Source organism: Schistocerca piceifrons, chromosome X, assembly GCF_021461385.2.
Source record: "Schistocerca piceifrons isolate TAMUIC-IGC-003096 chromosome X, iqSchPice1.1, whole genome shotgun sequence".
Taxonomy (NCBI): Eukaryota; Metazoa; Arthropoda; class Insecta; order Orthoptera; family Acrididae; genus Schistocerca; species Schistocerca piceifrons.
In genome coordinates, this window is record NC_060149.1 from 291689457 (window position 1) to 291703388 (window position 13932).

The 13932-nt window shown below is 35.2% G+C and overlaps 1 protein-coding gene across 1 annotated transcript in view; it reads left to right on the forward strand.

Moving 5' to 3' along the window:
* The window catches only part of LOC124721304 (facilitated trehalose transporter Tret1-2 homolog), a 313685-nt gene extending 304619 nt beyond the window's left edge, over positions 1-9066 (forward strand). The window contains exon 9 of the mRNA XM_047246213.1: positions 8652-9066. Within this exon, the coding sequence (XP_047102169.1) occupies positions 8652-9043 (392 nt within the window). The 3' untranslated portion in view covers positions 9044-9066. The remainder of the gene's footprint in view (positions 1-8651) is intronic.
* Positions 9067-13932: the final 4866 nt, after the last annotated feature.

Genomic DNA, 13932 nt, shown 5'->3' on the forward strand with positions numbered 1-13932 from the left:
TAGCTGCCACCACCCTGTGCAGAGGAATGGGGTGCTAAAAACACTGGTGTACAGAGTGCGCACCATCTCTGATGCAGAGAGTCTGCTCCAAGAGCTGGAACACCTCAGAACTGTATTCCGGAAAAACGGGTACTTGGAATGGCAGATCAGACATGCTCTCCACCCCACTTCTACAGTACAGTGTGTGGAAATGGAAGAAGTCACAGAGAAAGAGATAGCCACTGTCTATATACCATATACTGTCACACTATCAGGGAAAATAAGATGAATATTGAGGAAACATCGAGTGGGAACTGCCTTTTACCCACCACATAAGATATGAGCATTATTGGGAAGTGTCAAAGACAATCTCGGTTTGCAGAAGGCTGGTGTATGCCAGATTCCATGTCCATGTGGGAAGACTTATATTGGACAAACAGTGTGCACCATCGAAGATCATTGCAGAGAACATCAGGGACACACTTGACTTGGATACCCCAACAAGTCGGCGGTCTCAGAGCACTGTTTGTCTGAAAATCATGAAATGGACTACCAACATACCAGGGTATTGGCATAGACATCTAAATACTGGGACAGCACCGTTAGAGAGTCTATCAAAATTCTTACCAACTTCAGCAGGGCATGGAAACCAGCATTGAGTCTAATTAAAAAGATGCTCAGCAAAGGAAACGAACAGGCGACTAGGACAGATGAGGCAATTACACCGACGCCACCACAGACGCCGACGCCAGCGTCTCAGCAACCGCTGATGCGCGGGCATGGACCACAGAGAGAACGCCTCACGAGGAGAGGGGATTTAAGATGGATGGATGCCTGCCCCCAGGAGCTCAGTTCATCAGTGCACCTAATGATGGTGACATGTCTGATCACCAAAATGTTGTGCCCGTTGGACACTATGGACTGGCAGTACACCCGTGGACTGTTCGAGCAATGAGTGGAACGTGGTCTAACAGTAACAAGGCAACAGCAAATCAAACCACTGCCCCACCATCAGCCCAAAAGGTCCCACAAATTTCTGGCATACTGTACCAGATGTAAGCAAATACATTGCACAGCCAAAGTTCATGTGTTTAGCTGTACATTTAAAGCTCATCAGTCTGTCTACTGTTGTAAGGATCAGTTTGTTGCAAAGCTACTCAGATTTTAACAATGTACATGAAAGTTGAAAAGGTGGATATAGTTTTCATTTATGGCAAGTCTCACCAAACTGTTAGAGCAGGAATACGGCTGTATCCTGAACGGTACCATGATTGTGCCAGGCCCTCTCAAGCTGTGTTGCAAACATTATAAAATAATTTTGAGAAACTGGAAACAAAATAGAACATTAACTGAGGGTATAAATGCAACTATCATTTTAGCAGTGGCAATGCATAAGCCATATATCTCTGCAAGACATATAGTATGTGTGAGTAGGATTAGCCAAAGGAATGTTCAGTGACTACCCCATTCAAACACATTTAACCCTTCTTACTTTCACTCCATCAATAGCTTCATGGCAATGACTTTCAAAACCAGTTACAGAACTCAGGATGGTATCTACGAAAAATTATATGTAAGAGTTTATTTCTGGATGAAGCATCGTTTAAAAACCATGAGGAAATCAATGTCCTGGCTACTGGTCAGTTGATAATCCTTGATGGCTGAGAGAAGTGCCTAAGCAATGTCCTTGAATTGTAAAGCCAGCTTCTCAAGGATCACATCGTTGGTCCTTGTTTCATTTATTGGCCTATAAATAGCCACACGTATCTTGACTTCCTAACGAGCATGCTCCTGTAGTTATTGGAATATGTACCACTAGATATAAGGGTACCCATGTAGCACCAACATGTTGCAGGTCCTGCTCATTAGGCATAGAAAAGTATAGACCTTCTTGAAAGAAAATTTGGAGATGATTTGATCCAGTAATTCAGGATATCTCTCTCTCTCTCTCTCTCTTTGTACTTTTTTACTTTGACTTCTTCCATTTCCAGTTTTCTTTTGAGTATACATAACACATTAGTGACACCTAAAATAATAATTTCTGTAATGGGGAATGGTTTAAATGTGTTTGATACATTTATTCTTTTTCTTAAAACCTTTTAATAGCTTTTTCTTATTTTGTGTGGAGTCATCAATATGATGGCTTTTTCAAATGTCAAGTACAGTTACAAACATAAAATACATTTAGATCTTGGCCTTACAGTAGTAGTTAAACAGTAAATTGATGCTTGTCAAAATAATACATTACATCTTACACATATTAACTCAGCCAATTTTTCTTAGACATTATTTTACAGCTCTTAAACTGAACCATTTAAAAATTGTTTAGTGAATAGAGACACTTTTCAATTAAGAATTCTTTTAATTTTGATCTGAATTGCTTTTTATTGCTGTTTTTCATGGACTCTGGCAGTTTATTATACCAAATCAGTCCATTAGTACATGGACTCTGGTCCGTCATTTTTAATCTTGTTCTTTGTTGGTAGTAATTCTCTTTAGACCTGGTGTTGTGATCATGTATATCACTACATTTAGTTACTTCAGTTTCCTAAGAGACAAAAAAGTAATTAATTTATAAAGATACAAAGAGTATATGGTGAAGTACATGTGTTGTCTGAAAACATCACAGCAAGAGTCTTTATAGCCTAGTTCGTGTATAATTGTTAATCCTCTTTTTTGTAGCAAAAGTACTCTGTTAAGGTGAATGTCTGCAGCACAACCCCATATTTCTACACAGCAGCTAAGATGGGGATAGATTGTCCCATAATACATAGTTTTAAGCGTGTGGGTGGGCACCATTTTTGACAGTTGGCCAAGAAGATACAGCCCATTGCTGACTTTTTTACATACAGTGTTAATGTGGCTAATACTCCAGAGGTTTGAGTCTAGATGGACCCCTAGAAATTCACACTCATTTACTTCCTCTGCCACTATACTGCGTATCTCATTTACACATGAGTGGTGTGAGCTGCCAGTTGTAAATTTTAGCATCTAGGATTTATTTACATTGATCCTTAATTCTTGTGCATGAAAATATGAACTTAATTCTAGTATTCCATTACTTGCTGAAAATTTAAGTTCCTCACAATCTTTACCATGAAATAAAACTGAGGTGTCATCAGCATAATTTACAATGTGCAATTTAATGGGGTGTACAATGACATTAATATATGCTAAAAAGAGGAAAGGTCCAAGAATTGAGCCTTGAGGGACTCACTGTATCACTGTTTCACTTGTGGATTTAAAAGTTAAGAACTTATTGTCAATTTTATGTGTAAGTTTGGTACTCTGTCTCCGATTCACCAGATAGGTGGATAGAAGTTTCATTGATGCCTCACTGATATTGTACGCCCACAGTTTTTTAAGAGAATCTCATGGTTTACAGAGGGTTTACAGAGTCGAAAGCTTTGCTCAGGTCAAAGAATATTCTGGCTGTGTGCATACCCCACTGTTATTGCTATACACTTCATGGAAGAAACTGGTAACAGCAGTGGCTGTGCTTAGGTCTTTCCTAAACCCATGCTGTGATTTGGTAAGCATTTTGTGTCTTTAGAGAAATGTGAGTTGTGATAGGATAACTGTTTCAAATATTTTACTGAAAGTAGGGATGAATGATATTGGTCTACAATTTGAAACTTCTTCTTTACTTCCCTTCTTATGGACTGGCTAAATTACACTTATTTTTAAGGCATTTGGGTATACATTTTCATTAATACTACAGTTGATAAGATAGGTAAGGGGTTTAGTTATTTCATTGGCACATTTCTTTAACACCACACTTGAGATACCATCCCATCCAGATGATTGCTTATTCTTTAGCTTTTGTACTGTGTTAAATATTTCTTGTTGATTCACCTCCATAAATTCCAGCTCTATACCATCCGTGACATCATTTGGTGTGCCAGCCTGTAGATCTATAATAGGGGCTGGTTGGTCAAAAGGAGAGATAAAATGCTTATTGAATAAATTACATACTTCATTTGCATCTTTCAGTAGATGGCGCTTGTGTCTAATGCTAATCGGTTCACTCTGTCCCTTGCTGGTGGCTTTATGATGATTATTGATTAGTTTCCAGGATGCCTTTCCTATGTTGGCTGAATGCTCTATTGCTTTATCTGTTTCCTCAAGTGTAAAAGGTCTGTCTTAAAAGATTTTTTGGCTTGATTTTACTTTTCCTTAAATATGTGTAGCTTTATTTCCTTACATAAATAGTCAAGATGATATATATTCTGCCTTAAATTAATCGGCCTAGGTGTAAGTTTCAGCCTAGTATTACTTTCAAGACTAGAGTTGGTTCATACCCTGGTTATTTCTTTGAGAGGGCAGCAGCAGTCAAAATGCTTCAGCAATGTCCTATAAAAATTTTCCCATTTGTTTTCTGACCCTTTAGGTTGGTAAATAGTTACCCATCTCTCCTCAGCTAACTTAGTTTTGAAGGCACTGATGTTCGTGCTCTTCAGGATCCACTTCTTCTCAATTATCTTAGTTGCTGTTCTTACAGCAAACATTAAATATTCTAACATCTGACAATAGTAATCTGAGTAATGAAAATCAACACTTTGAAAGTTAATACTATTTTTACATTTTTGTCGACTATTACATAATCTATCTTACTGGAGCTTGACTCTGTTACTCTAATGTCACAGTTCACTATATTTGTGAGATTATATGAGTTTAATATATCTATTATTTTCAAATAGGTTATACTACAGGAGTTTGCATCAATATTTATGTCTCCAACTATGCTAAGGTCAGTGGGGCCTGTTTGTCTAATTGGCCTGTTAAGTCTATCAAGGCAGTACAACACATCTGTATTTGGTGGGTGGTACATACCAATAACTTTATGTTTAGCTAACAAGCTTGAATGAGTGTTTATGTGGACCACAACACCAGCCATTTCAATTGTTCCTTCTTTACAGTATTGTTCAACAAATGAGATTTTCTTAAATGGAAGATGTTCATTTACAAATATTGCCACCCCATCCCCTTTGTGTTGTTCCCTGCAGTAACTATCTGCTAACACATAACCATCTAATTTGTAATACTATCCACAAATACTTGCAGTAAATTGAGTTGATTCGTAAGATACTGCACATTTAGATGCATTATCCTAAAGGGCATTGATATTTTACAACACTTTGTGACATGGTATTCTGGATCAGTCAAATTATTACACAAGTTTGTAACACTGCACTGTAATAACAATTTACTCAATTCCAAGTCAGTTTCTTCAGCATGTGAACAGGATTCATTCCAATCCAGGTGGTTTAGTTCAGTAAAATCACGTTGCTTGAAATTGAGCCTAAAAAAAAACTTGTTGATTATAATCTAAGATGATCGGGTCTGTGGTTTTATGCAGCTCCTTACAAATTTCAGTTATCTGGTTCACTAACTTGAGCATTCCATTTCTGTTTAAGTGAAGTCCATGCCTGGTATGTTCTACATGTTTCAGTTTGCTAATGTCTAGCAAGCACCCATGATTTAGTTTTTTACATAGTGTCTGTAGTTCTAAATTATGGTGCTCAATTAGCACACGACCAGTTTTAGTTCAGCAATATCAATATTGACAGTATTGTGAAGAACAATGTCCTGATTTTGAGAAAAATATACACTTATATATAATACTCAGGTAATATTTATGGGAATCTGTGTTAGTTTCCACATAGTTCACAGGTAAACAATTAAAATTACAGGCAGATATAACATAGTTTACAGTCCTTCTTATTTTGGATTGTCTGGAAAGTTTACTTGTACCCCAGTCACCTATCATGCAGGCAAATCGAGAAATACTGTTAATGCAGCAACTGTTCTTTAAGTTATCGAATAGTTTGTAACATAGAAGTGATTGGCACAGAGTACAGTGGAGTGTATCATTCATACTTTTCGTTGGCATTTGAAATACTTAGTCTTCCACAGGATCAAACACACCATCCAGTCTATAGTTATAAATCATAGTTTGCAGTCTGGTAATTGTGTCTTCTTTAGCCAAGGAAGACATAAAATGTTATTGTAGATTATATCAGGGCACTTCATAAAATCAATAAGATGGTAACCACTATCGTTGTCCACTCCTGGGCTTGCATTTGAACATAATATCTTTATCCTAGAATTGGAGTTGATGCACATTAAACTCCATGTTCCAACCATTGCTCACAGTCCTACTGCTGTCCCTTGGTAATGTACTTACACACAAAGGCTATGGTTTGATGTTAGGAGATTCAGTATCCCAGATAGCCCATCTGTTTGTACAGCTATTTTAATGTCCGTCAGTTCTACTTTATGTGGTACAACCACAGCATTTTATATTTTCTCAGAATGGTTTATAGTGCTTCCTTACCAATTTTTTGTAATGTGCCTCTTGCTGTCAAAATGCCATTCTCGTGTAGGAGAAATGGTAGCTTCATCTCTATGCCATATCTTGCAGAGATGAGCTTGAAGAATTTATCACATTCATCACTGGTCTCATTTTCTTCCATAATAATTGAGGGATGCTTAGCACATTGGAGGAAGCCATGTTGACACTATCCACTACCAAAGATTAATGATCAATTGTGGCCATCAAGGCTTGTTATATACCCTACAAATCCAAGATGGTGACACTTTCAATCACATAACCATGATGACCCTTCCAGTTGTGTCTATGATGTCCCTTCCAGTTATGTCTCCTAAATCTAGAAGGTTGCTGTGTGTTGCCCCTTGAGTGCTCCTGTGCACTGGAGTAGGTATTTCCCCTTAAATATGCTAATGATTATTCATGAGTCTTTGTTGTTTAATTCTGTGTATGCCTTTAATTTACACTCCATGCATCTCTGCATAACTAAATATTATTTATAAATATTATATGTTGATATGGTGTCTTATGCATATATATTTAACTCTTGCTGTTAACAGATATCTGTAGGCATTGCTTGTACTTTTACAACAATTGTCAAACATCATTTTCACTGGAAATTTTCCTGTATCCATGATGTGCATACAAAATGAGTGGGAAAATGGTCTTTGACCATAACTACTTAAAGTGTTACATGATGTCCTTTGCACAATTTAAACATGTGTTTTCACAAACATATCAAGGGCAGACTGTAGTCTTCACCAGCTACAACTGTATGAGTTGGATACCTATTCAAAATGAGACTCAAATATTCCTTGAAACTTTCAGAAACTGTATCATCTGAACCATGGGTCACTTAAAGGAATCAATTATATATTTGTTTCAATTGTTGGGTATAACATCAATGTATCCTAACTCACAGTAACTGCCTACTTCAATTTCACTATAAGATAAACTGTTTCTAACAATAACACACTCACTACCATCGACTGAATTTTGTCTATCTTTTCCATATAACATTAAGTCCTTGGTAACATTTTTGGCTGAACTTGTCTCTGGCTTTAGCCAGCTATCAGTACCATTAACAAATTCTGTACCTCCTCTGCAGCCATATCCCCTAGAGACTCCATTACACACTTAATATTAGAGCTCCTAAACATTGATAATCTCACCGGCTGTGAATACCCTGACCCTGCACAGCAAGAGGCTTCCTCTGAAACTGGGCAAGCAACTGCAGTTGGCTCAGGATCATTATCATCTGCAGACACTGCCTGAAACATGTTCATCAGACTAACCAGGGAGGACTTTTCATCAGTCTCCCTGGAAGTCTTTTGCCAATTGCCACACTGCAAAATGACCTGTCATTCAACTGCAGGTGAGAGGTTAACATCCGTGAGGGAAGTAACCAGGCCAACTGCAGCAATGAAACAATCAGAGGTCATGTGGGATGTGCCGGACATCCCTTTGAACCCCACAGTGATGCACACTGGCCACAGCTTCAAGCTGTTTGGCTGAAGCCAGCACTGCCTGAAGCTGTGAGAGGAGGGTCTCCTTCTCAGCTCACATCCAAACACTGCATTCACAGTCCCAACCCATATTAAAGACAGCGTAAATTTACACAACACCACTAATATTCACAAGTCTGGGCCTCATAAATACACAAACACACAATTAATTACCAGAATGAGATTATCACTCTGCAGTGGAGTGTGTGCTGATATGAAACTTCCTGGCAGATTAAAACTGTGTGCCGGATTTTGCGGGTAAGTGCTCTACCATATGAGCTACCCAAGCATGACTCATGCCCTGTCCTCACAGCTTTACTTCTGCCAGTACCTCGTCTTCTACTTTCCAAACTTTACAGAAGCTCTCCTGCGAACACGATAAATTATATATCAAACTACAAAATTATACAGATAAAGCTAAATAAGTGACTCACTTCTATTTAAAAGCTCATAATATAATGAACAAAGAATTATCTTTTCTGTGTTCAGCAATAGTAAAACAAATAAGAAATTGATATAGAAAAAGTATTAAACCATTCACTATTCTCTAAATGATTGAAGTACTGTTTTAGCCGCATTTTAGTTAAGCAGTCATTCCCACTATGTAGTGTTTCTGAGAACATATGAGGTACAGTAAGGCAACTTGCTATGAGATTCTGAAGACTCCCTTCACATAATGAGGAAAATAAAGTGTTGTAAAGAAATGAATAATAACAACAACAACAACACTTATTATTATTATTATTATTATTATTATTATTATTATTATTACTATTATTATTTGTAAACTATTATTTGTTAACATATTAGCATTTGTTTATTCTTTTTTCCTACAGGAGGAGGTTTAACTTGGATTCCTGTAGTTTGTGTGCTGGCCTATGTTTGCACAAGCATGTCAGGATTGTTGAGCATCCCATGGATCATGACTGCAGAGCTTTTCCCAACTGAAATAAGAGGAATTGCGCATGGTATTGTCATGTCATTTGGGTACCTCGCTATGTTTGCCGCCATCCAGTGCTACTTTGACATGCTCTACTATTTTGGTGGAGCACATGTGTTGCAGTGGTTCTTTGCTGGCATGTCATTATTAGGAGCAGTACATGTGTGGATTTTTCTGCCTGAAACCCATAGTGTCACATTGTCAAGCATTGAACAGTACTTTAAAGAAAATATATTTTACTGCAGGTATCTAAGAAAACAAGCCAGAGAGGCAGCACCAAATTTATAAACAGAAACAAGTCTTAGTACAAATTTCTTTCTATTTTTCTGTGGTATTTTGTATTTAAAAAGCCAGTATTATTTATGTTGAAACCACTCAGAGGAGTTGCATTGCCTAAGTAAATATGTCAATAATACAATTACTGATAACAAGTATGAGAAGAGAATTCTTCATGAAAAAAAATGAAAAAAATTATACATTTTGCATTCCAACCTATTATCATACCAATACACCTCTCTTTACCCAATAAATCAATTATTAATTGAAAGAACATACCTTAAAGGAAGTGTGAAATGAAATATTTCTCGGAATGCTAAAAACAAAACAACAGAAATTGTCATACTGAAAATGACCTATTGTGCGCAACTTCCGCTCACAGTATTGCTGCAGCCTTTGATGACATTACTCAAAAGATTTTTAGTCTTCTTAATTTTGAATTATATAATTACAGTATTTCATAGAGCTCTCTGGAAAATTTCAGCATATTTTCTACTTTATTAGAATTATAATGAAAGGCTGTTACCACCCAAGGAAGAGGTATGCTCATAAATACTTCTGATAATTCAAAGTAACAATAATTATTGTCAATGATCTAAGGCCTGAAAGAGAAGCTTGTGTGAAGTATCAGAACCAGTCTGATAAACAAAGAATACAAGAGAGTAAAATAAAATTAACTGTAATGACACTGTTGAGAAGCTCTAAGTAAAGTTGTTATCATGTCCCTCTAAACAGAAAATCTAATTGTTCCACTGATATTTTTGGTTTCATTTCTAGAATGCAGGAGTGGCATTATGCTTGATATTTGGAGTGTGTGGAACCAGTTTACAATTCAGTATTACTAGTGAAAGTTTGGCTTGTCTTCCTTCAACCATTATATCTTTTGTTTAATACACACTGTGCAGTATAGGTGATTGTGATAAGAGTGTATTGAAAGTGATAGTGACTGTACTACAAATGAGTTCAGGAATAAAGGAAGAGTGGATTAAATGAGGAGGCAGCTCACAGTCTGCTTCTGTTTCAGAAAGAACAGTGAATTTTCCAGATACATATTAATTTTAATTCAGTATCGTGATTTTATTGAATTATATACAGGAAAACAGTTTTAATTATAGTACAATTTTGGTGAACAGACAAAAATTTTGAGATGAAATTTGTGCAACCTTTTTTAATGACTGGTGTCTTCAAATGCAATTAACATCACCTCAAATGTGTTCTAATTACTCACCAGGAAAATGAAAGGGTGAGGATTTTATTTATGTAAGATATGGCCAAATTATGACATGCACTAATTTAGAATAAATGTATAAATTCAAAATTTAACATCATATTAAAATACCTGGTTATCATTACTGAAAAACAACATAGTTAAGTTCACATGCCCTATATTGATCTCATGTAATGATTACACAATTAATATTTACTGTATTATCTTTCAGTATACACCTTACTTGCAAATCATACAAAACAACAAATGAGTAGCCTTGATGCAAAATCTGCTAACTGCATGATAAGTGAAACTCAAATATTTCTGAAAAACTCATCCCATCCAAACTATTAAAACTAAAGACTTTATTTCTTTTTTTAAAAAAAAGTAAAAATATAATTAATGACTCAATATTAATGGCTGAAATCTGCACTTATGTTTTATACATTGAAATCTTCAGTGAAATATTGGCTTAGTGGTTTTTGCACCAGATTTATGCAGTTAGCAGGCTTTGCAAATGTATCAGTCCAATTATGAAACAAACATTCAGTTATAAAACACGCTATTCAGCGATATGTAAGGAATGATAGGAGGATGGAATTTAATTATTGAGAATGCAAACAGAATATGTTTTATTTCAAAGAGAAAGCTGAAAATTCTGCAAAACTGGCATATAAAGTGACAATATTTTACCAGGAAAAACTGATTTCTTTAACTTCAAAATTTTTTTTAACACACTCATGCTTTTGACATCACAGGATACTGTAGGGAAGGAAATAAACTCCAAATTGCGTCTTAGTAAAACATCAACAAAATCTTAGAAAATGAAGAAATTGATGGGAAGTTGCATCTTAGTTAAAACAGTCACAAAAAGATCTAGGAAATGAAATTGGACATTTACCGAGCTTTGCACCCAAAGAAAACGTGGAGTTAGTCACTTTTGCAACTGAATATCATTTTCTACAGACATTTTCAACAGTTTATAATGGGTTTTTCACCCTGAAAGCTATTCCATTGTGTAGGTGCTGAAAAAATCTATACAGCAGTGTGTCCAACTCAAAATTGACAAAAAATGCAACTGTTGCATCTGAGCTACTCAAATATAAGAGTTACTATTATGTTGCAAATAGAGGGCTAGATGATTCATCAAGAAAGTGTAATATATGAAGTGTACTTTGATCTGAAGTTTTTTTTCAGTTTGTGGCTGTAATATTTTAACTGCACGCAGAATGTTTTATTTTCAGTTTTGAAATACTACATTGATTTACCATACAACAAATTTGTTAAGTTTTTCCTGAAGGTGCAGTATACATGAAAAATACTCTCCACAAAACCAAAACAATTTTCTACTGATGGAAAATGAAAGAAAGTAGGTGTGGAATTGAAACTAGTCATAATATTCGTAGAACACAGATCAATGGTTCTGTGGTGCAAGCACCCATCTTGATTGGAGTTAGTTTCAAGAAAAAGGAGTTTTATTAAGTTCGAATGTTTTGTAGAAACCTGTATCACAGAATTTTTATTTATTTATTTATTTATTTATTTATTTATTTATTTATTTATTTATTTTTTTTTTTTTGACATTGTAGTACAAAATTCAGATCAAACTTTTACATATAAATGAATAACGTTCTGTATCAATTATTTTTGAGTTAATTCACTCTTTGTCACCTTTTGTTTCTCCCACATAAAAGGAAAAATGTTTATCAACTGAAGATTCTTTCTTATATCTGCAATACATTAGTTTTATAACACAAAAAGGATACACAAAATAAAGAATGTATCAATAATGAAAATTAAAAAACATACATGTCATTTAAACATTAGTTTCATTAGTTTTTAGGACCATGTCAGAATCAACACACTCTGCTTTGAGATTTTTGTACAACAATTTATACATATTATTGTTGTTGTTGTGGTCTTCAGTCCTGAGACTGGTTTGATGCATCTCTCCATGCTAATCTATCCTGTGCAGGCTTCTTCATCTCCCAGTACCTACTGCAGCCTACATCCTTCTGAATCTGCTTAATTTATGCATAGTATGTATAAATATCATAAGGCACATACCAGTATATTTTGACTCTTAATTCATCTGTGAAAAGGGAATTCTGGCAGAAAGGTAATATTTTTCAGCCCTGGGAAGTCTCCTTTACATCCTACAAAGTATTGGAAAAAGACAAAGGTGTATGTATATTGTCATCTATCCCTCCCTCCTTTGTTGTCACAACTGTCCTCGATGGTAAAGTCATTTCAGAAAATTCAAGAGGAGTAAGATTTACAATAAACTTTTTACTTACCTTTTCTTTCATAGTTGGCTCCAGTTCTTCATGTCTAGGGGTCTGATTCTTGAAGCTGAAATTTTCACATTTTAGGTTCTCATGTTCCATTGAAGAATGCTTGCACAGATTTTTTGTTTTCTTTTGTGTTTGTGTCACATTTTACTGTCTCACACTGTCTTTTGAATTTTCACATTAACAAAGTTGAAATTACATTGTTCTTCAAAAATACAAAAGCATGTCTGATCATATCAGAGGCATGCCCACTACTGCTACTATCTCACTTTGCAGTAATAACAATATTCCAAAGGGTTTACAAATTTTCTTGACAAATGAATTTCTATTAATTTATAAATGAATCCAGAAATAAAGATAATAAACAGTACCAGATTGCGCAATTAACAATAGAAATTATGTGTGGGCAAAATATTTTGAATTTTCAAATGTTTCTAAAAAAATTAACCGTACATACAGAGCTTGTACATATCAATTGTAGCAACAAAAATAAAGTATTTACTATTAAAAAACAGTCTTCATCACAATTTATGTACTATGGTGACTGGTTTCAACCACTACTGTCATCATCTTCAGACCAATGAGTAAGAACCTCCTCCTGCTAGAGAATCACTGCTGTGAATGTGAGCAGTGATTCTCTAGCAGAAGGAGGTACTTACTCATTGGTCTGAAGATGACCACAGTACTGGTTGAAACCGGTCACCATACTAAATAAATTGTGATCAAGACTGTTTTTAATAGTAAATATTTGTAATGTATTGATCACTGTCACTCCCATAATGTATTCAAAAGTAATTAAAATAAAGTAATTTAATTTCATAGTTTTTAGGTTGAAATACAACATATTGTGTATAAAATTATATAAATTTTTTCAGATAAGCAGTTGAGATAATATTGACCTGTCCCAAATTCGAAAATAAGTTCTGTTATCAACTACTTCTGTTCAGGAAAAGTAAATCTAGAGGAGGGTGTTCCTTTAATATACCCCTCACAAAATTTGGAAACAATGTGTTTATGATATTTTGTGACCTACTACAAGGTTTGCTAAAAGGTGTAAAAAATGATGCCAAAAGAGAAAATACAGATGTATAGAAGTATCTGATACATAACATACTACAGAAAACATAAAAAAATATCTACTATACAAGTCATAATTTATACATATATCGGGACTCAGCATTCAGATTTCCCAATCTGTGGAACATTCTGTCACAAGACAAATGATACAAAGTCAAAACTACAACATTCAACACTAGACTATAGAAAAAAATACAGAAACAATATAAATTACTAAAATTACAAATTGCAAGCTTAAATCTGTAAAGTCACACCTTCAAAAATCTTCAAAAGAGAAGAAAAAAAATTCAGAGCCTAAGTGTACGACGAGTGAGCTGACTTGGAAA